The 24,651-nt window shown below is 43.2% G+C and overlaps 1 protein-coding gene across 2 annotated transcripts; it reads right to left on the minus strand.

Annotated features, from left to right (window-relative positions):
* Window positions 1-84: 84 nt before the first annotated feature.
* On the minus strand, window positions 85-23,577 carry RFX8 (RFX family member 8, lacking RFX DNA binding domain). Of its 2 annotated transcripts, none has more exons than XM_033147604.1 (15): window positions 23,466-23,577; window positions 21,814-21,937; window positions 21,223-21,284; window positions 15,885-15,971; window positions 10,256-10,319; window positions 9,174-9,266; window positions 8,702-8,779; window positions 7,601-7,714; window positions 6,572-6,722; window positions 6,333-6,391; window positions 5,103-5,259; window positions 3,820-3,914; window positions 2,946-3,060; window positions 1,162-1,442; window positions 85-289 (listed from the first exon to the last, which is right to left on the minus strand). In XM_033147604.1, exons 1-15 carry the CDS (start codon window positions 23,519-23,521, stop codon window positions 119-121), a joined length of 1,707 nt encoding a protein of 568 aa, XP_033003495.1. In that variant the 5' UTR covers window positions 23,522-23,577; the 3' UTR covers window positions 85-118. The 2 variants fall into 2 exon arrangements, with proteins under 2 accessions (XP_033003495.1, XP_033003497.1); XM_033147606.1 differs by lacking the exon at window positions 23,466-23,577 and adding an exon at window positions 23,255-23,297.
* Window positions 23,578-24,651: the final 1,074 nt, after the last annotated feature.

Consider the following 24,651-nt stretch of genomic DNA (forward strand, 5'->3'; position numbering starts at 1 on the left):
CTCTTCATAAAAACTACTTACTTCCACAGAATATACACTGAGGCTGTGCGAAATCTATGTTCAAATCAACTATGTACAAAACACTTTTTTTTTTTGCAGATGGTCGTCAAACAGTCTTTCAGATCTGCTTCGTTTCCTCCCAAGCACTGCTGCAGTCTTCTTGCGGGTCAGAGGTATGAATGATAAATTTCTGCCCATCTTTTAGAGTAACAAGTGCTTCCTGTCCAACAGGAAGATTCACTTTAACCGAACATTTAGATGCTTTGTCTTCCAGAACTACCTGGATAAGCTGCACATTAAAAAAAGGAAGGAAGATGCAATTATCACTATCATTGCTGTGGGAAGACAGAATTGTGGTCTTCCTTTGACTCAGGGCTTACTATCACTTTTCTCCCCCCCCCCCCCCCCCGTGCTCACAGTAGTCACAGGTCAGTGTTTTAAAGCTCTGCGTCCAAACGTGCCTTTTTCGCCCTGCCACTTTCCCTAGTGGCACTTTCCATTCATTAATGCTGAATCAGAAAAAAGGCAATTCTGGTTTTCCACAGCTTAGACACTGAGCTTTAATGCACAGACTTGTGCCTATAAACGCAGCACAAAATGAAGTCTAGACGAGCCCATAAACACAATTCTGTTTATTCTCTCTCTTTCTCTCCTGAAAAAACTTTGAAATGGAAGTGTCCAGAGCAAAAGCAAGGCAGATAACACCCAAGAGCAGCGGGGCAGTATGTCTTAGTCCTCCTAAAACCAGTCTTTTTGCTGCTTATAAAAGCTGGAGAACCTTCAGAGCTTTCACACAGTCAGAAGCCTCCAAAGGACTATAGCAGACAGAAGGGTTTATTGGCAGAAAGTAGTAATCTGAATACTTGAATCCAGAGGAACCTCTATTCGACATCAACTCCCAACATCCCCAGCCATCATGGCCAATGACCAGGGATGATGGAACGCCAGAAGTTCCTCATGGTGTGATATAAAGCCTACCAGGGTGGCCTACTTCAAAGCTGAAATGAAATTCACCTACTGTTGATCATAGCTGCTGGGAATACCTTTTGATGTTGTTCACAGATATCACAAGCACAAATAGAGCCTCAAGCATGCATCCATTTCCAACCATCTGATTTTCCACTTCTCATTCAGAAGCAAATACGAAGAACTGGGTTTTACCTTGTTGCCTGTGTCAGCATCTACTAGGCAGCTGAGGACCTTCAGAATAATGCTACTTAAGTTAATGTCCCTTTGACTCTGGGTCAGAATGATTCGAGTTGGTGTTGCCTCCCCGGCATCAGGCTGTTCAGCAGCAAAATCATCCAGAAGACAGACTGGTTGAAGAGCCAAGGTATCCTGTGCCGTCGTCAACAGAGCCCCATCTCCTTCCTCCTCCACATGGGTTTGAAGTATGTGAATAACATATTCAAGCAGAAGCAAATTGAACAAATGCCAGGAGCCTAGGTTTTAAAAATAAAATAAAAACAGATGGGATAAATTGTGGAGCCATCTATTAACCTTCCTAGTCAGATGAAAAGGCAAAGGTAGTGAATTGGCTAGCATTGAGGTAGGAACGGGGAGACGGCACTCAACTCTAAAATTCAGCCAGTGACCTCATACTCATACTATGTTGTCCTTTACATACAAAAGTACATGGAAACTTTTGCAGTTGCAAAGAACAGAACTACAGAGCCATTTCTCCCACTACGTTTCCCCAAGCAGCTCCTGCAAAGGAAGCGGTTACAACGGCATGGTTTGCACAACATCTTTCCCCCTCTTCGCTGCTCCCTGGTGAGGAGCTGCTGGGTGAGTCCCACAGCTCTGGATGAAATCAAGATGTAGTTAGAGAGGAAGTACATTTCGGAAAACCTACTTTATCAGCACCATTGTAACAGGTGAGGAGTTGCTGGCTCTATTTGTATTTCCAGAGGGCAGTAAAGGAACTGGCAACAAACCTCCCTTTGTTTTGCTGGTGATTGTTGTATGGATTCAAAGTGCCCCAACACCTACAAACATCTCTGCCTGGAAGCACCAAAAGTGACTTTAACTGATTTTAAAGTGGTCATCCTGTAGCAAAGGAACTTCAAATGAAGACTGCACAAGTTTGCACCAGGACAAAGTGGTTGGGGTGTTTCGTTTTGTTATAACATTTTATTCTTTTCCCCATAGAGCTACCAAGAGGGTCTGTAGGGATGCAGGTGGTTTTTCAGGCATTTACAGTATGTGCACCATCCGTCATGTGCACAGAGCAATGTACAACGCCTGCTGGATTGAATGGCATGGGTTGTCTGCCTCCCTTTGTTCAGTTAGTAGACTTTCCCAACAATGCATCAATTTACTTTGGGGAAACGTGGTTAGGCAGAACAGGCAAGAAGCCTGCCCAGGCCAGCAACAAGCAAGCATCACTGCTGCCAACACAATGCCCTCCTCACATCTGCTTGCCTAATGGTAGGATCAGCATTAAGGGCAAAAATTGAGGTTCTAAGAATGGCAGGCTGATTCATGCCATGCCTGACTCTGAGGAAGCCATGTTGTTCTTAATTGCATGGCATAAAGAGGGGGTATTTGTTGTGGGATCCGTGCTTATGACGCATGCAAGCTTTTTTTTGAAGCCTCCACATGACATAGCTGCTATCCAAATGCCAACCCTCCTCATTTAATCTGGATTTACACTTTCTGGGGGAAATCCGATCGGCCAAAAAACACCCCCTCAACAATCTGTTTGCAATATCACCACAGCCCTTTTGCAATATGAAGGCCCCCTCCCCACCTGAAAGCAGACTCCTCTTCCATCGTGGGCCTCAAGGACGCAAGTCATAAGCACACACTGAGGTAGGTGGCTCATTAGATAAGAGCCCCGCCCTCATGGCTTAAGGCTCCTTGTTCAAGATCCCAAGTTCTTGACCATCAAATATGTTTTACAGCAGAAGACCTACAAAAGACCATCGCAGGACATCACTGACCAAAGCTCTCAGTGTGACAGAGGGTCATTGCCTTGCTGACAGATGTCAAGAGGAAGTTCCACCTCAGCTGGAAATTAGCAGCGAGCTTTCTGAACTCTTCTTGATTCTTGCTTGGCTGCAAAGAGTCACACAAAGACATTTCATTGCAACATGGCCCCAAAGACGGCATAGACAAATGCTTCAAACCTAAACCAGCCTCTCTGAGAGTCAAGTCCCACTAAACTCCAGTGAGCTCATTTTTGATATGATTAGGAGTTTGGGAACTCTGCCAGTGGAAGAAAGTTGGGATAAAAATGTAGTACTTTTCTTCCACTATGGATAAATTTCTTCAGACATGGGACAGTTGTCTAGTGGTTTCTGGCATACCATCAGGGTGTGCTTATAGAAAAATAGGAGCTGCTTTAGCGAGTGAGACTTTGGGAACAGGGTTGAACGTACACCTGCATTTATGCGTTTGATATCATACTGAAAGGTCCCTCTATTTAGCGTGCACTTTATTGATCCTCACCCACACTCCAAGCACACAAATATTTCAGTTCAACTACTTTCAACTAGTGTAGAAACTTCTCGTGTGTGTGTGTGTGTCATTGTACAAAGTATGCAGCGGGGATGGCATGACCTTCTCCAGACCAAGGGCTATATTTCTGCTAATCAACTTGCCAGGGACCTCATGCCAGCAGTGGGCAGAGCCAAATTGACACTGGGAGGAGGGCAAAGTGGACAAGTCCAGAGCTGGTAGTGAGCAGGGTCACCCTATTCTCCCTCCTTCACCTTTCTCTCATATAAATGCACACACACCAGCTTCATTTTAGGAGCATCACCATCCCCCGTGTGAAATAAACACAGTATCTCTAAGACCCGCCTAATTTTGTACCTGAATCACGAAAGCCTCAAGGTCCGAGGACAAACAATTTAGCAAAGCCCTAATATCTGTCGAAGTGTCCAGTGAAGACATCAGATTATTCAAGCCTATAAAACAAGTGAATATGCTCTGGCTCATAGATGGCTCAAGGCTGTTCCTTAGTTTAAATCTCTTTATACTTAACAGAGACAAAACATATTAAAAACAACTATTAATAATATGAAGACAATATGTTTTCTTATTTGCTTCTAGTTAAATAGGATCTTGTTTTTTACAGCCTGTTGATTCCAAACTTCACTGCAGCTTCTACAGAAAGCTAGGGCATTAGTCAATCAATGTGTGTTTGTTCTTATACGTGAAAAATACTGAGCACAGAGCAGCCGAAATTCAACATTTTTTATGTTCAATTCATTTGAATGAGATTGAGAATCAACTTAGTATTCCTACTGAATCCAGCTTGGGCTGGACCATGTCAACTGTTGTCACATGAAAATGTAAGGCAGGGAAACCATGAAAGCTTAATCAATGAAAATGTTATTCTTTGATGCATAGGACTGCATCATATGACACTTTGATGTGTAGGACTGCATCTCTGTACTAAGGTTACAGTTGTTCAAGACACACATGCTTTGTGTCCACTGATAAAATTATGACTTCCCCATTCACATACAACAAGAAGCTTTGCCATAAATATTATCTACTTTGATCAATTAGGTCTTCTGATATTAGTGTACAACAAAGGGTGTTAGTTCAAGTAGCAACATATAATTTCAACAGTGGTGTGGCACGAATGTTTTCCTATTTCATAAGTTCCTTAGTAACAATGCCAAATGCAAACACAGTATTAGGGCAAGCTTGTCAGTTTCAAAAAAATAATAATCACTAAATACAGGTAAAATGAACACAAGCACTTTCTAGGGCATGAGAAAACTTTCCAGAGCAAACAGAAAACTTTCTGATGCAAATTGCCCTAATTTGCACAGGAAGTTCTCCCAAGTGCTAACTTCCTTTCATCACAGCCATGCCCACTGTAATTAATATGAAGAGAAACCTTATTAGTCATATAAAACTTCAACAAAAGGTCCAAACCAAACCAAACGTCACAAAAGAATTTCAAAGAAGGACATCCACATTTGAAACTAAGAACAACCTGTGAAATAATCCTCATGTGATATCCACTTAAGAAAAACATTTTGTATCAAGGAAAAAGGGAGAGGTTCTCTATCAAATTCTAGCAGAAAAAGTGAACAAAACACTCCATCAAATAGGAAAATAGTAAGAGCCTGTGCTGCTACATTTCAGCTCTGTGCCACTTTCAATTTCATCCACATTTCTAAATGCCATTTGCAGCGAGCTTCCAAGAATGTCCGAAAACTCCTGAGTAATGATTGCGTTCATGTCCGATTTCAGAACATTGACTCTCCTGCTGTTGTTCAAGACTATTCTCATGGTCTGTAAATAAAGAGAGAAAAAGTGCCCGTCATTTATGTCTTGGGGAAAACCAAAACCAAAACCAATAACCCCACTCACTTTCAATGGGTTTAATCTCAGTATAACTAACACTGGATACAACCCAGGCTTATCAGATTGCTGATGATCCCTCTCACCATAGCTGTCAACTTTTCCCTTTTCTGGCGAGGAATCCTATTCAGAATAATGGAATTTTCCTTTAAAGAAGGGAAAAGTTTCTTAAGATTTAGTGTCAGGAAAATAACGTAGTCCTGGACACAGCAGAGAGAATGCAGGTTTTCTGGAAGCTTCTGGCTGTAGAGCATTGACTGGGCAGCACAACGCAGGAACTCAGCAACTCACTTGGATAACTATATACAGTATTTATTGAAGCAACTACCGGTAGTATCCATAAGTTACTATGTACAGACTTTGGAAATAAAAGAAACAAAAGTAAAACCTCTCTCCTCTCTCTCTCAACCTTCATTAACCAAAACTACAAAACACCACACCATCACACAGCTCTCACACAGAGCTCATTCTTTAGGAACTCCTTAACCAATCACAAGTTGTTGCTAAGGGTCTGGAGAGAGAGCAGATCTTGGCTTTCAGCCAACAGTTAATTGACATAGGTGGCCAGCTGCACGTAGGCACTTTGAAATCTCTAAAAAAGTTGACAGCTATGCCCTCTCACCTCCTCATAACACACAATATCATCACCATTATCATGATCAATTAATAACTGGTAATACAGTCACTATTATTATTAGCATTGAACCAGAATTGGGGCTTGGAGGGGTTCTACGGTGGCAGTGTTGATGATGCTTTGGTACTCTGCAATGAACACAGGAGAAATGATTTTCGTAGTGCATTACAGCTTACTTTCCCCACCAACCTGCCCAAGTCCCCCACCCACCCCACATTCTGTCCAGAAGGAGGCAGCATCTCGTAACTGCATCACGTCCAGCAACACAACACAACTTTAAACATAGGCCTGTGACTGATCCATCCTACAGAACGTTTTTGTTAGTTAATTCGTTGCGACTGACTTCAGCTTTCACCTTTGGGATACATACCTTTGCCATGTTAGCAAGGTAAGTCTTCCTCCGAAGTCTTTTTATAAACAAAGTCACCTCTGAGAGGAAAGAAACAAATGATCATGATTCACCACCACTTAATTCTAAACGACTTGTGTTACAGCCTTGCATTACTAAACAGTTTGAACAGCTCCTATCTATGAATATTGACCCTGCTTTTCAAGTTCACATTTTTCAGTATCAACCGTGCTTATCAAGTCCACAATACTTGAACATACCTTTGATTTTAGAGGCACCCAACAACGGCGGGAAGTCTTCCATAGTTGCAAGCAGCCAGCTTTTAATATTTTTGCTGAATAATCTGACCAGTTTGAGGTACTGTATAGAGACATCTTCCAGAAAATCATGAAGCAGAATCTTCTCCATTTCCTAAACAGTATTGGATAGTTCTTACCCAAAGGCAAATGCAATGAACACAACATGAAAACAGCTTATTTCCCAACAGATCGTTCCAAACCACTGAAGAGACCCAGTTCAGACAATTACTTAAACCATGGTTTAGGCCAGTGGTGTCCAAACTTTTTTCAAAGAGGGCCAGATTTGATGAAGTGAAGGGCCGTGAGGCCGACAAAAGGCCCAATCAAAGTCCTTTTTTAAGGATTGAAGTTGTTGAGCGTTTTTTAGGACACCTCCCCCCGAAAATGATTAATATAATTCCAGCGGATTAGGCATTAAGCCCCCGAAACAAACTTTGGGCATGCCTGGTTTAGGTTTACAAGATTAGAAATGACCACAGTGACCCCCAACTCTTCTCCCCTCCCCCTTTTAACGTGCAAGAGGAAAAACTTTAACTTTAGAGCAAGCCGCAGTCCTGCATTACAAACTTGGAGAAGTGTGGTTCCTTGCTGTAACTAGGGTTGGACGAGAATCCATTTTGCATTTAAAGCTGAATCTATCAAATCAGCACCTTCTGAAACAATATGCAAACCAAAACACACCTTTCCTTAGAAATCTACACTTATCTGAATTTTGCAATGAAGTTCTCTAACCACACAATGTTTACCAAAAAAAATATATATGCATGTATTATAAATAAAGATGTTAGTGAAAATAACATGTATGAATATACAAGGTTTCTCTGTCAACCAGGGGACATTCAAGCCATACATGTATTAGCTGCAGAAGCAAGGAAATGCGCACCTGGTTGAAGAACTTTTTTTTAATCTGCATACTTCTGCCCCACTTCTTCCAAAGAAGGTTTGACTCAAAGTTTGGGAACCTCTGGTCTAATATATGAAAAGTGGTACCTGGAAGAGCTGTCTGTCATAGCACTGAAACAGCTGGCAAACATCTGCCTGGGACATGAACGTTATTGCGTCAGGCTTCAGAGACTTCCAGAAAGAAGTGAAGAGCTCTTCCACCTAAAGGAGCGCATACTTAGTGAATTTTCACTGCAACACTGAAGTCATTCATTGTCGGGAAAAGAAGATTAAGGACATTTGCTCAGCCCAGAACCCACCATGTGCTGCTGCTGCCACCTTCCCGGATGTTGGAAATCCCCTGGAATGCTTCCTTCCCCTAATGCAACAGCTACACTGCTCCTGAACATGCATCTCCACATAATGGTGGTGGGCTGGCAGGGGGGGGGAGGTAGAGGAAGACTTGCTCTACTCATGTTTGGCTTTAAAAAAAATGTCACAGTGCAACTGGCCTAGAAGACAAGTAAAATATCGGTAGTGATCCCCATTGTTTCCAAAAGGGAGGCAAAATAAAAGTCTCAGGAATCTAGTAGGCTAATAATATTAGCAATGAAATCTGGGGGGGGGGGATAGGTCAGGGTCTGTTCATTTTGCCTGCCTGTAAATCATCATAATCAAGCACAGAATTAGGATAAAGTAGTTGGAGTAATGAGATTGATGGGAAGGAGGAAGTTCCATTAATGGCTACGATCTTATATATATGCATGTTTCCTTGGGAGCAAAGGTATCCCCCACTCAAAGCAAATAGCATCTTAAGAACATGAGAACCCTACTGGATCAGACCAAAGGCCCACCTATTCCAGCATTCTGCTCCCACAGTAGTCAGAGCGGCCCAAGCCTCTTTGAGAGTAGGTGTTTTCTTCAGGACCACAGCATGGAAAGAAAGAGTTGAATTCCTCTTCCCTGCCTCCTGCAACCCTGATAATTATCAGCCTCTCTCATCAACTGATATTTGCATTTTAAAAACTAAAACAAACCTATATGCTAAGGGCAAAGACATATTTAACCTCACATCACCTTTGGCCTAAATACAGCCAGAGTTATTACCGGTATGTGGAACTTCCTATCAAATAAACATGGAATGGGCTGATCCAAAGGAAGGAAGAGCTGTAAGCTTACACAGAGACCTAACACAAACATCACACCTACCTGGTCAAGATCCTTGTTTTTTACATTCTGCAACACTTCCTGGCAGTGGGTGCAATATGCATCAGCAAATAAAGAAACCTGGAATATATACAGAACGAGGCGACATGAAAGCACCATGGTCAAGAATTCATAATGGCTCCATTTATTCAGTCCTCAAAGCACCATGCAACAATCTACAACCAAACAGGCCCAAACAGGTGAACAATATCATACAAAAATCTATTCTCAATAATCAGAAGCAGACCACTGCAACTCAGAGGTTTGGGATAATAAAATAGAAGATCTTACTTGTCAACCTTAAAGGGACAAGGGTGCAGGTTTCCCTTTGGGATAATTTCCACAATATGAGGGCTACCACCAGTAAGTCACTGCTTCTTACAATATTGCTGTCCTTGGTGGCAGTAGCCACAACAGGGTCTCATCACTTGATTTGATCTCAACTCTGGAAGGGTTGTTATGCTATCAAACATACCATTTTACAGGAATATTTCTTTTCTAGCTCCTGCTCCCATGAAGAAAATCTCCTGAATTCAGGAAGTGGATATCCAACTGCTTCTTGGTCCTTCTGCAAAACGATAACAGTTTATTAAGTTTACAACACACACTTACAACTATGTTTATTACTACTGGGTGGCACAACATTGGGAACAACAGAGTGGGGTCCTTTATTGATTGGCATTGGTGTGTATTTGCAACAGCCACATCGATCTGGGGCAACCTTGACATGAAGGATTTTTGGGTGGATTGGACTGTCAGCGTGTTTTTACACAGTGTTTCCAGAGCCACTCCTATCCAGTAATCCAACTCGCATTCCCATTAGCCTTAGCCAACTCTTACACAAAATACATGGGCATCACTGTCAGTTGTGAAGTGCACACCCATGTATGGCTTGCCTATACAGAGCTCCTGCTTGTTCCTTTGCTAAACTGCTCCAGGGCTCGAACTAAAAGGTTTCTTGGGAACATGATGTGGGGCAGTCAATCAGCACTGCGCACAGCCAGCTTCTGTTTCAAACTTGCAAATCTATCCCCTACCCCACCCCAAATTCCATCATGGAGTGGAAAAGAGACAACTGGACTGAACGCAGAAGAGGCAGTTTCAGAGTGAACCTACGGCTCTAAAATTGTTACGCCTGACTTTGCCTTTAAAAAGGTATGAGCAGCAAGTCACACTCTTGTATTTGGTTCTATGATTCTGTTTCACAAGTGATGCAGCTGTGTACTTAAAGGTAGCAGCAGAATCTCCCCCGAGATCGACTAACACAGCAGAGTACATGAACTGAGGTACAATAATGATCCTACCAGGAAGCAAGCAAAGAAATGGGTCACCACACTTAAAAGTCTCTCGCATACAGGATTTAATTAGGTATGTGCTTACTGATTCAGTGCCACGGCTCCTGCTAACTTCCTACAGCAGAATCATAGCCAGGAAGAAAAATGCTTTTAAAAAAGCATTTTCGGCAGGTTGCGTTTCACTGATCCATCACAGACGGATGTTTTAACAGTCCTTGGCTCATAGCCACCTCATATTAAATCTGCTTGAACAAATACTCACTGTCTCTTTTCTGCAGCCACTGTTCTGATAACTTGCCGCATTCTCAAAACCGCAAACCTCCCCACTGTGGTAGGACAGACAACAACAAAACCTACTTTGAAACAGCTCTGTTTGGTTAACTATTTCTCTACAATGTCTGAATCAGGAGAGGTTGCAAGTGTATGAACCAATGCCTGGGTGTTGTGATGGGCTAAGAATCTCTCTGAATCCTTGGGAACAAGTGGTTCCTGGGTTCAGGAATTAGGTTGTTTGCCAGTTTTGGGCAGGGTTGCACTCCTTCTGAAGGAACAGGTACATAATTCGGAGGGTGCTCCTGCAATCATCTTTGCCACTAGAGGCCAAGGAGATCTCAGTGGCAAGGAGTGCCTATTACCATCTTCAGCTGATATGACAGCTATGCTCTTTCCTTAACATGGGTGGCTTGGCCATTGGCAACCTCACAATTAGATGGCTGGCATGTACTGTCTGTGGGGCTGCCTTTGCACCTGGTCCAGAAGCTGCAGCTAGGGCTGAATTTGGCAGCTAGGATGCTGAGAGGAGCACTTAGCTATTTCATCCATGCTGCAGTGGCTGCCTCTTAGCTAGTTCACCAGATTAAGAGCTTGCTGCTGACATATTATTTTATTTATTGTCTATTAAATTTATGTTTGCTGTTCTTCCCCACATGGCAAACACATCCCTGGTGAAACAGAGCCAGATGGGTGGTGGTGGTGGTGGTGGTGGTGGTGGTGGTTGTTGTTGTTGTTGTTGTTGTTGTTGTTGTTGTTCCTGATAAACAAGGTAATTAAAAATGAAACAAATATGTATTTTAAAATACTTTAAAACAATTTAAAGCATCTAAAAAGGACCACAGAAGTGGTGGCACCTATCCTCTGAGCTTCATGCATGGGTTTTGCCAGGTTAACCTTGGCCCTGGGTGTCTACTCGCCAAGGACAGCCTCTATTTTCTAGTTCCTATCAAACAGTAAATCCTCCCCCTATCTTTGCCTTAGGGAAATGCCTTGTTAACATTTGTTAGTGTGCTAGAGCTGTCATCCTTCAGGATTCAGCTATTTATAACTCAGAGGTCTGTGGGATGGTGGTTCCATCTTGTCTGGAGCACATTCATATAAATGGCATAAGCACAGGGTGATAGCCAACCAAACAGTTCCAGTAACACAAAGACTTTGGACTGAGCAATAGAACTTTACTTCCCTCTCTTCTCCTCATGTGTCCCCTATGTCTGAGTTGGGGGAACATCCAGAATTTACTGAGAGGGTACATGGGGGCACACAGAGAGAGGAGAGTGAGTGTCACTGTACAACCCAAAGTGTTTGTGCTAGCAGAACTGTTTAGTTGGATACCATGGCACTAAACGCAGCTCTACCATTTCACACACCGCAGCTCCCAAAGCAAGTTAGCATTGTAGCACGAGGGTTATGGTTTCGTTGTTCAACGTTAACAAAAAGAAAAGTCGCCCACTTGGCTTTTAAGCTAGCAGAGGAGGGGTCTGCTACAGAACAAATGAATGTTGCTGTAACATGTAGAAATGTACAGTGGAAGTGAGTGATCCATGCTATGAAAACAGACATGTGTGTGTGTGTGTGTGTGTGTGTGTGTGTGTGTGTGTTTATTTATTTGGTGAAACGTTGGGAGGGCATGAGCTTTTTCGGCTTGCTACTACAATTACCACCATGCCTGACCATTAAGAAGCCATCCTGTTTGGGGCTGATAGAGGTTGGGACTCTAAGCACACAGGTTTCTGATCCCTGGCTTACTGTGAACTTCTAAGAACTTGAGGGAACAGTTCCAAAGGGTAGCAAAGGCCAGAGGTGTTAAGATTTATTATGCTTGGCCCCCAAGTAGTTTTCGATGCAGCAAGAATTATTTAAGCAAGAAACAAAAAAAGAAAACAAATCTGGCCGTAATCAATCAGTCTTAAAGAAGGCCCACACAACTGGCAACAAAGGCACTCCAGTACTCCTCTATTACAGCCTGCCAAGTTTTTAACCACCATCCCATTTTTGCAGTGCCAGCAAACAGCAGCTTCCATTGGGCTGCCATACATAACCAGCAGGCTGTATTCAGCTTGGTGGATAATACCATGGCTTTTTTTTGCAGCTAGAGCTCACCAGAATTCAGTTCTGGCCCCTCTCAGGTGGGGGCAATTGCCATTATACGAGAACAAGCGAGTTGTTCCTGGTGAGTTCTGGCACCTCTTTTTCTAGAAAAATAGCGCTGGGTAATAGGTTGTTCAAACTGCATAGGAGCCAGCACATAGGGGCCGAGGTTCCTTCGGACCCCTCAATAAAATATTTGAGCCCCCCCCCAAGTTGATGGGCACTGCATTTCAATGGTGTTCGTGTGCCGCTTACCTGCCCCCCTATTTTATTCAAGTTGGCACACCTGGCAAGCTGGGTATAAGTTGCTTTGCGGGCAACATTTCTTGAAAAAACCACAAAGGTTTTCAAGACTGGGACTTTGCTTTCTTTCTTTCTTTTTAATAAGGCCTTGGAGCAGCACGACTTGAATTCTAGGATAAACTGCCGGGAGTGTAGTAATACATTTCCTGAGAATTCCCAGCCCCTGCTTCTCTGGGAGGAGCACTCAGCCCAGTCGACTGTTGCTACTATAGCAACATGCATGGATGGTGCTCTCTCTTTCAATAGGCTGGCTGGCACAGCTTGTCAGCTCTCAGGCTGCCATCCTGTTCATCCCTACTCCTCCTCAAGAGCCAATCGAGCTGTACGCATGGCCTCGTGGCTGCAGCTGCTGCCTAGAAACAGGGAAGCAGGAGAGCTCACCCCTCTGTTCGGTGATGTCAGCACCCTAAACGTGAGCGCCTGCTTGAAGCTTGCCATATGCAGTCGCAGAATACTAGCAAACATCCACCCCGATGGTGCTCAGAATATCCTAGAGAACTGAACATAACAAACCATATTTTTTTTTTGCCTCAAAGTGCTTACAGTCTGAGTAGAATGAGAGAACTAAAGAGATGGGGAAAGGACCACGCTTTTACAAGTAGGGATGAGGAAGCAGGGCTCACAGAGAGCATGCCCTCTGGGCCCAGTGATCACCCTACAATGGCCTCTCCCTGCTGCCTTGTGTGAGGAAATTTGTGTGACGTGTTTTGTTAGTTTCCTCCTGAGTCTGAGGAGGTGCCTTTCAGGCTAGAAAGCTAGAGGAGCATGCCCACACCACGCTTCACCTCCGAAGTCACTGTGAGGGCATGTGCCAGTAGTGGACTCCGTGATTCCTTCCGTCACCCACATTCCCTCACATGCATCCCCAAGACCCACTGGCTGCTTCTTCCCTGTCAGCACACACACACACACAACCTTCCACCATACCATACTGGGGGCTTTTGGAAACAGGCAAAGCCCACCCTATCATAGGCAAAGTGAGGCAACCGCCTCAGGTGGCAGGTGCTGGCAAGTGGCAACAACCCTCTTGCTGTTCCTCTGTTTATGTTACATGGCATGCCTTGCTCCGCTTATTATTTTGTCAAGAACAGCTTGCAGAAGAATACAGCCACAATAAATCACCAGCCTGGAGGGACCCCTTTGTTGCTTCCCAATGCATATTTGTGTCTTCCCATATAAATCCTTTCCGGATTTCTTTCTCCAAACCAGGGATGCGGCCTGTTTGTGAGGCAGGAATGGCTTCGGCCTTGTGACTGAGCTGTGATCGCTGCCAAACGGAAAGGGACTCTTGCACTATAGCACAACAAGAGTGGGACAAAAAAATAAACTGAGACATTTGTGGCTTTAAAAGATTTGGGATTTCAGTAGCAAGTATGCGATGTGCACTGGACTGGAGACAAAGCAGTCTGTCAACTGAACCCCGAGATCTTTGCAGGCACAAACACTTCTGAAAGTGGGCCCATTTGTAACCACTCCAATAGCATCGTGAGCATGAAGAATCATGAATTCACAATAAAAACAACATATGGAGGGGCCCTAAATTGAGTGGATGTTATATTGCGATGCCTACCCCAACAAGGAAAATGGATGGAACCAGTAACCAGCTGTGAGTCATGTCAGGTTACACTGCACATCCCCATCATGGTTAAAGTTATTTTTCCACAGGTCACCCGAGGCTATATGCTCATTTTTTATTTTGCTACATTTTAATGGTATTATTTCATTGTGATGGATGCTGTCTGTTTTTTTGGCTGCCCCGGGCTCCTTTGGGAGGAAGGGTAAGAAAGAAATTTAATTAATGAATAAATGATATGAAATTCTTAAGACTGGTATTTTAATCCGTTTGCTGACTTTCATAAAACACCTTGCAGGTGCCTGGCTACATACTTAAAACTGCATAGGGTCACAGGAACAAATATGCCTATGCTAATTTATATGTAGAAACATCACAGTAGGCAAGACAACTAATTTTCCACCCTAATCAGCCCAGGTAAATTTTTTCATTGAATTTGCACTCCACTGCAATTCACACCAAACTAATTTCTCTTCAATTCATTTATCCCCCATTAATTTTTCAGTACATTATCCTCCAAAGCAATTCAACACCCCTTAAATTATTCCCCACTCATTACCTCCAAATCATCTGGACAAAGTCATCTTAAATTAGTTTATTTCCCCAATTTAAAACCATACCCAGTATGTCCCAGGTTAAATTTCCCCCAAATTCATTGCTCACCCTCCAGATTTGGGGTCACCTTTTTCATCCATCACTAATTCAAACAGTCATTCCAAGAGCAGAAATTGCTTTCTGTTAGTGGAAACACACATTTAGATTCAACCCTACGAATTTTCACAAGTAACTTGTCCTCCCACCACACACTTGTGTAATATGAGTGTACAATATGATTTAGTCTCCAGACAGAATCTCCATGCTCCACAACTCAGATAAGCAGATCATTTTGAAGCAATTTTTTAAACCCACACTTCATCCATATATACTATTGTAGGCATCAGCATCCTTCTACTGCGATGTGCAGCTCATTGCAGAAGATATATATATATATATATATATATATATATATATATATATATATATATATATATAATCAATGTGTGACAAATCTGATTTTAAGTTTAATCAGAACTTGGCAGCAGTAGTTTTGACATTTAAGAGTAAAATCTGCTGAACCGAATCCTACTCAAACATTATAACTGACAACCAGAGCTTGCAAATATATTCCGTTTGCTCAAAAATGGGCATCCATAATTTGAGTTAATTAGCAAAGAGGGTCCCACTCTGATCCCTCAGCTGTTCAAATAGCTGAATCAGTAACTGGAAAGCTATCTGATGCCCTCTTGCCTGGGACTTCGTTAAACGGTCTCAGTTAAACCATCTGACCTTTGCAACCTTGGCTTTTCTTATTTGTTGACCGTAAAACTAAATGTCACCCATTAGACCTGGGATTGGACCAAGACATTTTACTGTCAGAGGTGAATAACAAGATCACACTGGGATAGCTCAGTTGGTAGAGCATGAGACTCTTAATCCCACACTTTGATGGGAAACTGTTTTACAGCTTCTGTTGCAACTACGCAGCAAACTGGGACCCCCAATCCTCAAAGTGCCAGGGTTATCATTACCCAACCAACTGGTGTAAATTCACTGGAAATACAATTTCAACTATCCATACCCACATTTTGTCTTGAAACATATTTAAAAACCAAACCTGTTCTCCCTTTTCTCAGCCAAAATATAGCAATAGTAGGCATAGAAGGGCGAGCTCTTCTTTATCTGTATTCCATCATAATGATACCTGAAGAATAACAGACAAATTTGAGAGATTAATGAAGAGGCCAGTTGTGTGGTGAACTCTCAGCCATGATCTGCAAATATCTGTCAGAGATTAAAAATCTATAAATAAATGGGATACCTCCTGTGCCACCTTTAACTACCTAATATGCCATGTACAACCATGTTGATAATCAACAAAGCCAGTGCAACCAAAACTGTGGGTCCTGATGTGGTCCTGTTGGGTTGCACCAGGCATAGGCAAACTCTGGCCCTCCAGATGTTTGGGATTACAATTCCCATCATCCCTGACCACTGGTCCTGTTAGCTAGGGATGATGGGAATTTTAGTCGCAAACATCTGGAGGGCCAGATTTTGCCTATGCCTGGGTTGCACAATCAATGACAAGCTCCTTGCCCCATTTCCACAGGTCTTAGGTTTTTCCTTCCTTCCTTCATCAGGCAGACAAGACAGCACACCCTTCCTACTGGGCGACCCCATTAAGAAATAAGCTCCTTCCATTCATGACAAGAGTGGGAACCTGTGGCGTTTCAGATGTTATTGGACTACAACTGTGAACCTCCCTGGCTGCTGGCCAATGCTGGTTGGGGATGATGAGGGATGAATTCCAACAACATCTGGAGGACAGTTTCCCCATGTGTTGTTTATGTCACAGCTTAAATTCTATTCCAATACGTACTGCCTAGAATGTGGATGGCAAAATGTACTCTGATGTTTTAGAATACAACTCCCATCAGTTGCAGAGCAGCCCCTGATGTTGACCCAGAAGCTGCAGCTTTGAAATGCAGGGATGCTGCTGCTCACTGGGGCAAACAATCACCATTATGTTACACTGCTGCTGAAAGAATTACACTGGGTGCCAACTGCCTACTGGGCTAAGTTCAAAGTGCTGGTACTGGTGCACAATTCCCTATGCAGTTTGGGACCTGGAAACCTAAAAGACCCTATCACTCCTTATGTAACCCAACTGATCACTGTTCTCTGCAGGAAAATGCCAACTGCAGATACCATCTCATCAGGAGCGCTTGTTCTGCAGGACATAGGAACTGGGTTTCTAGAGTGGTGTAATCTATTATTTGGTTTTGTACCAGACAGCCACCCTCCTACCCATTGTATTGTCATTTTGATGCCTTCCTTTTTCAACAAGCCTTTTAAGGGGAAGTTTTGTGCCCATCTATCTTGGATTTGAAAGTGTTTTTATATACAGAGCTGTGTCAAATGTTTTATATGTTTTCACTGTAATGTCTCTGAGAAAACCCTGGACTTCGGCAATGAGGAAACAACGCTGCCAAAGCAGTCTTTACTAAGCTGCAGCCATTGTTTATTAAAGAATCATACACAGCGACGACATCCCCCACGAGGAGGGAGTAAAACACTAAATGAATGAATGGGAGGGGAACAGATTACAACTAAAATACCTGTATCCCAGCTAATAGGATTCAGGTGTACACATGAGATTCCACACTTAAAGACACATACATCACATCTCCCTTTTACACTGAAGTTAAGGAAAAGTCAAAGTTACAATAATAAACACACATATTAAATGCAAGGTCACAGCATATCTTTGAGGCATATACACACACCTGCCATATGAGGTTACATACTTGGGTTGCCTTACATCTGTTTGCGTATCAGGTATTCTCCCAGTTCCTTCTCCAGTATTATCTCTTTGCATTTCTTTCTATTCCCAATCAATTTACCTCTTCTCTCCTCAGCTTGTACACTCCTAGGCCTTATTCTTCACCTATTACGCCTATACACCTGTCCTGATGAAGTAACACCCGGTATGTACATGGCTGATCACACTTTCTTGTGACCACCGCTGGGGACCATCCTTCTGTTGACTCAAACCATACTGGATCTCCCTCTTTCAATGGCCTAAGAGGCATCGCAGTGCTATCATAAAAATACTTTTGCCGTTCTTGGTTCCTTTTGAGCCACCCTCCTACCCATTGTATTGTCGTTTTGATGCCTTCCTCTTTCAACAAGCCTTTTAAGGGGAAGTTTTGTCCCCATCTATCTTGGATTTGAAAGTGTTTTTATATACAGAGCTGTGTTTTATATATGTTTTCACTGTTGATGTTCCCAGTATTAAATGACTTTGTGATGTCTCATAGGAAGCAATTAACAAGTGGAAATAAATAAACAAAACAGACCCAGGAAGCATGTCCAATGGTCAGTGATAATGGGAGTTGTAACCAACAGCATCTGGAAGACACTACATTGGCTATATACCTACCGTCATTAAAAATGGATATAAAATATAAACTTGTGCAGTGTTGACTGCTGATGTGATATTCTTCCAGTGTGTTTTGAAGAGGGAGGAAAATAAAGTTAAAGGCGGGTCCCACTTCAAAATGCTTGAGAAGCACTAAGCTACAGGCCAGATTTTTATAGGCTGCAATTTGACTTAAAACAAATAGTTTCTCTCGATAATCATATGAAAACTGCTCTAAAGATCACCATGTTTTCCAATGTGAAGCTCTGCCCCACTATTTCAAGATTTGCCAGGTTAGTGATAAATTTAATTCTGTCTATAGGATAATGTCACATGAAGGGTGGGTGGGTTAAAAACCACAAGCATTGACTGATCCTTCTGTTCCATCTTAGAATATTTATGAACATTAGCACCATTCAGCGTTCCACTGCCACCGGCAGAATATTAACAAACTGCAGCTATATAAGGAAAGTAAAAATGAATTTAGTGCAATGCACACACATTGCCTGGAGGGGAAGAGAACAGGTGTGCTGTTTTCAGAAAGGAAAAGATGCCAGGAGGTCAAGGACTGTGAGAACAGCTGGGGAAAGCGAGGAACAGAGACAGGGATCTTAGATGCAAAGATTGAAGAAAAGAATACAACAAACTGGGCAGAGAGAGAGACTTGGGGATTGAAGGGGGAATGATTTAACACCCACAGAACATTTAAGGGAAAGAGATACAGAAGAGGGAGGGAGTGAAGATTTCTCTATGAATGTATTTCACTGTTTACAGATGTTGCTACCATGGTTTTGCATGAAAGTTCACCTTCCATATTACAGTACCCAGGAACTCTTAAATGCACAAATAAGCAGCTGACTATACAGGTGAAACTCAAAAAAATTAGAATATCATGGAAAGGTTCATTTCTTTCAGTAATTCAACTTAAAAGGTGAAACTAATATATGAGAAGACTCATGACATGCAAAGCGAGATACGTCAAGCCTTTATTTGTTGTAATTGTGATGATTATGGCGTACAGCTGATGAGAACCCCAAATTAACAATTTCAACTTTGGGGATTTCATCAGCTGTACGCCATAATCATCACAATTATAACAAATAAAGGCTTGACATATCTCGCTTTGCATTTCATGAGTCTATCTCATATATTAAACTCCAGTAGCTAATGGAAACAATTGCTTACAGAGACTTCCGGCGAGGACGCCATCGCGGGCGGTCGTGGGTCGCTTCGCTACTGAAGCGACCCAGGCCGGCCGGGGATAGGAGCCCCGCTACCGCAAAGCGGGGCTCCGATAAGCCGCGGGAAGAGCGTCCCGCGGCTTGGGCTCTCCGGCGAGCCCGTTATGGCTCCGAACCCTTCCCTCGTTCCCCCTGTAAAGGGGGAGCGGGGGTGAAGGGACTACGGAGCTGGGCTGTGGAGGCATGCCCCAACCGGTCCGGCGAAGCGGCGGCCGCCGCTCGCGACGAGCGAGTTCGTTCTACCTGTCAAAAAAGAAAAAAGAAGAAGCCCACTGGCCGTGAGTACGTCTAACTTGGATTTATCACTGGTATTTGGCGCTCCGGGGGCTACTACGGAAAGGAAGCCTGTTTATCTCCCTTTGTGTGGAGTGAAAGTAACTGTTTCTGATGGCTGCTGTTGCAGTGTTGGATACAATGTTTCGAATTTTGACAAGTGAGGCTGATTAGATCCCCTTTGAGGGACTCAAGTTGGTGAAATATTTCTTCCTAAAGTGGAAAGAATGTAATCTTTTCGCCCTGACTCCAGGGAAAATGTCTGCGGAAATCTGTGGTGGAGATGGAAAAATACTGTGACTAAGTTGGCAAAACATTGAAATCTGATACCTTATACCCACTTCTACCATGTTGGGTTTCGTTTCAAGTTGGCCTTGGACTCTGGATTAACTCACGAACAAAGGATTATTCTTTTGAACTTAGAATTGCTGAACCAGAAACTAACTTTGCTGACCCAGGATGACAATTTATACATTACAAAGACTATTCAGAACATTACTGGAATGGAACAAAACCTTGGCAAGGAACTCAAGGGAATTATTGAAGTACATAGTACAACGCTCTGGCAACTCCGGAGAAGATGAAAAATTCTGTTGGGGTGAGGGACCCAGGATTAGAAGACGGCTTATATCCAATTCCTGGAGTGAGAGTCCAGGAATGATGGGGAAAAGATACATATATCTGCAACTAGAAGACGAACGGAATTTTGAAGCGGAGATGCTGCAAGGTGATGATTTGTGTACCCTGATGTTCCCTGCAAGGACTGTTATAGACTCTGTCTGGAACTGTGGCCTTACAAGGAAAGAGGACTTTGAAAAAGGGTTTTGGCATAAGATGGAGGAATGTTGTGGGGAGACCCAGAGAAGGCACAGGAAAATGGTCAGAAAAGGGATAGGGTGAAATATAATAAATTAAAATTAGGATTTATTATGGTACCCTGAAGCCGGTGTGTTAAGATTTTAAGTTTCTGAACTAGAGAAGAGATATTTGAATTCTTTGTTATTAACAGCAGTCTAAGTGAAAGAAGATGTATGATTTGAAATAAGAAGTAATTTGTTATGTTTTGAAGTTATACTATTAATTAATATGAAGCTATATTTGGAATAGAGTTGATTTAAGTTAAGGAGTGATTAGTATTGATTTTTGAATGATTTAATTTTTGAGGAAAGAAGTTACTAAAGTAGATTAGAATTGGAACCAAAGGAGGGAAAACGGGGGAAGTCACCTAGTAAAGATTCGAACTAGAAAAGTTTTTTTTTTGTATAAACAAGAAGAAGAATTGTTGGTGTGTTTTATATTTGTTTATCATGTTTTGATTGTGGGGTTGGGTTTTGGTATGTGTTAGTGTATGTGTTGTGTTGTTTTTTGTTTTGTAAAAACCAACAAATTCTTTATAAAAAAAGGAAACAATTGCTTACATAAACGGACTTTTCCACGATATTCTAATTTTTGAGTTTCACCTGTAGACTTTTCTAATAGCTTCTAAATCTTCAATTAATACAAATTAAAGGATAATGTACCTTGCACTTCCCCTTGTGCCCAGTCTTCTGGTTCCTAAGTCTGGAAACACTAACCGAACAAGCTTAAAAGAAATGCACATAAAAAGAACAGTTTTTTGAGTTAGTCACACCGGTAAAATATTTGTGTGTTTCCAATATCATCTCAGAACATTTCCAACCCATTTTTTAGTTATCACCAGGTGATGCACTCACCTGGTGTTTCCTGAAATGAACAGCTAGTAATTCACCCACATTCTGTCAATCTATCTGGAATATTTTACATGTTTTACAGTGCATTCCTCAGCACACATCATCTACTCAGAAGTAAGCCACATTAAGTCCATTGAAAGAGAGCTGTACTAAGCAATTATGAATAGGAGTGTCCTGCACAAGTCTCAACACAATATACAATACCAAGTGATTACTGAACAGAAGGGAAGATTTGTTTGATAAGTATGTACAAATTTAACACCACTGCATCTCTATAATAAATGAATAGTAGTTCTACTAAAATCAGCTCCCAGAGCCCACAGCTTCTAGTGGAGCAGAAACTGGTACAGTTCCATCCGAAACCAGTAATATTTTAAGGTAGCAGCAGCACACTGTGTATACCTTTCCAAATGTAGCTGGATTTACTTGAGTCTGGGCCTCCTGTCTGCAGTTCTCCACATACATTTCATACAGCAGACAACGTGGCACACTGCATCCTTCACATACAAAGAAATTGTCTGCTATCCTTGGAGGGGAGGAAAGAACCAATAGGAAACAAATGTTATGTTTATTTATGTTCAGAAGATGTAGGATGCCATGTTTACTTTGAAGGACAGAATTGTTAATTGCTTGAATACAGTGTCTCCATATCTCATAGTTGTTAGTTTCACTTTGGTTATATTCTGCAGCTATTTTAATGCTTTATTTTATTTATTTTCACCTGCACACAATTCAGACTAACCAAACCTGATAGAAAACACACACACACACACACCTATTTAATAAATAAGTGATTATGTATATAGCCCACCTTTTCCTCATCATGGAACTTGTGGCATCTCCCATTCAGACACTGACCAGACCAAAACCTACTTTGGTTGCTTCCTCAGACATCACACTTTTGCTCTCGGCTTATGTCCAATTCAAAAGTATTACACAATGACACCCATACTATGCATTTGTGTCATTAAAAGCAGGTTTGAAGGATGCCATTTGAGGGCTTTATACTCAACAACCAAAACAAACAGCACAAATATTTCCCACCTCCGAAGCTGGTAGAAACACTGAGCCGTATGGCAAATTGTGTTAAGAGGTTTTGCAGCAAAATGCCCCTTCAGGAAACACTGTGATGAAATCCATGTTTGCAAATGTATTAATTGTGAGGGAAGGACCACAAGCTCATTGGCAGAGCACAGCATCTCAAGGTTGGGCTGGGAGAGAGACTTTTGCCCAAGACGCTGGAGAGATGCTACCCCTCATCAAAGCGTGCAAATTCTGAGCTGCACAATACAATGGTCTGGAGGGAGCTGTAATACTGCACTGTGCAGAATTTCTTGAAACTTATTTTTTGGGTGGAGTGGGGGCAGGGCCGGATTTAGGTTTGATGAGGCCCTAAGGTACTGAAGGTAATATGGCCCTTTATATGTCCAGCTGTCCTCTGTCAACAACTTGCTGGTTTTTGTGTTGAACATATGCTATATGGTAATTTATGGACCTAATAGGTATCGAAATCCATTTGCACATGTTGCCATTCAACCAGTCCATGCAAAATGTAGGCACCCTATATACAGAAATGAGCAAACCAGTGATATTTTAGGGAGCAGGCTAGCAGGCAGGGCCCATTACTTACATCATAGGAGCCTACACAACACAAAACAAAACAAAACACCATTGCTGTATGTAGGTTTTATTTTGTTTTTTATCTTCTATTTTGGAAATGTACATCCAGGTGGTTTTTTCCCTTTAAATTTTTTTGGAGCCCCCCAAGAAAGTGAGGCCCTAAGCTGTAGCTTGTTTAGCTTATACGTAAATCCGGCACTGAGTGAGGGACAAACTTATCCACCAATTTCCTCCTCCTGACACGTCATTCATCAGGTCGCTCGCTTTCTTTCTTTCTTTCTTTCTGTCCGCCCACCCCAGTCTCATTCCGAGAGCCGAACAGCTTCGGCTTCTCCCTTCAGCTGCTGCAACGAGCGGGAGCAGCAAGGCAGCGCCTTCTTCCAAGAGACGCCTCCACCTCCAGGAAAGGTGGTGGTGCTGAGGAGGACACCTACCACTGAGTAATGGGCTGGTATATGTTGCTACAGCTGCCGGGGAGATGCTCGGCCATCCCGCTGCGTACAGGCGTCCCGAGCCGCCCCGTCGACGTCTCCGCGCGCGCGCGCGCTGCTGGTCCCTCCGCTGTTTATTTTAGAAGCCGGGCTCTAGTCTAGACGTCGCGCCCGTTCGCTTAGGAGCCAAGCCCCGCCCGCGCCCGCGCCCGCCTTTGGAAAGCCGCGCCGCTCGCTGATTGGACGGCAGCAGCCGCGCGTTGCAACCTTCCGTCGATCGCTGCGCGGGCTGATTGGGCCGCTCGAGCAAACCGCGATGGGGGGGGGGGGAGGGCGGCTGCTTCTTCTTCTCACGTCTGTTGCCGCAGCATTCACCCGAAGCAGCGGCTGCGTTCGCTACCGCTTGCTGTGTGGCTCATGAATAAAGCAGCCGCCGTTTTGGGGGGGGGGGGGGGTTAGTAAATTCCACCGAGCCTATTGGGACTGACTTCTGAGTGGGCTTATATAGGGTTGCGTTGTGGGCCCTGCCCCTGGAGAAAATATTATTGTGAGTTGGGCGGGGTTACGCTATAATGATGCCTGAGTACCTTCTAATCCCCGGAATTGTGGAGCCAACAGGAGTTAAAATCAAATGGAGGCAGGGGTGCCCAGGCCCAAACAGAGGGGGGGGGGTGTGATAGGGAAATTTACCCGCCACCACCTTCCCCCCACCATTATGCCTCCCCGGTAGCGAGTGCGGGACTCATGAACTCGCTAAAAGCCCGACGACGAGCGGGCATTCCTTCCCCCCCTTTTCCGGCCATCTCCCTACACTTTGCAAGTCACACAAGCACCACATAAAACCCTCGCGATGAAGGGTTCCCCAATATCCCAATCTGCGTTCCGAAAAAGCCCCTGGAAAAGCGCTTCTGTCAAACAGCGCTCCGCTGGTCTCCATTTTCTCAATGAACGGGAAACCCACCAATCAGGAGCATGCATTCAGCTCTGCCTGCAAAATGGAACGTTCAGGTCAGCTACTATGATTCAATCATCACCTTCACGCTTGACTGAACACTAAGTGGGTTTTGACAGGCTCCCTGCTGGGAGAACAATGGAATCGAAACCAAAATGTAACCAGTTGAGGAAACTATTAATTATAACTTGCAACAATGTATCAAATGGACAATTTAGACGCTGGGTGGCCCAATTT

The sequence above is a fragment of the Lacerta agilis genome, chromosome 4, assembly GCF_009819535.1.
Source record: "Lacerta agilis isolate rLacAgi1 chromosome 4, rLacAgi1.pri, whole genome shotgun sequence".
NCBI lineage: Eukaryota > Metazoa > Chordata > Lepidosauria > Squamata > Lacertidae > Lacerta > Lacerta agilis.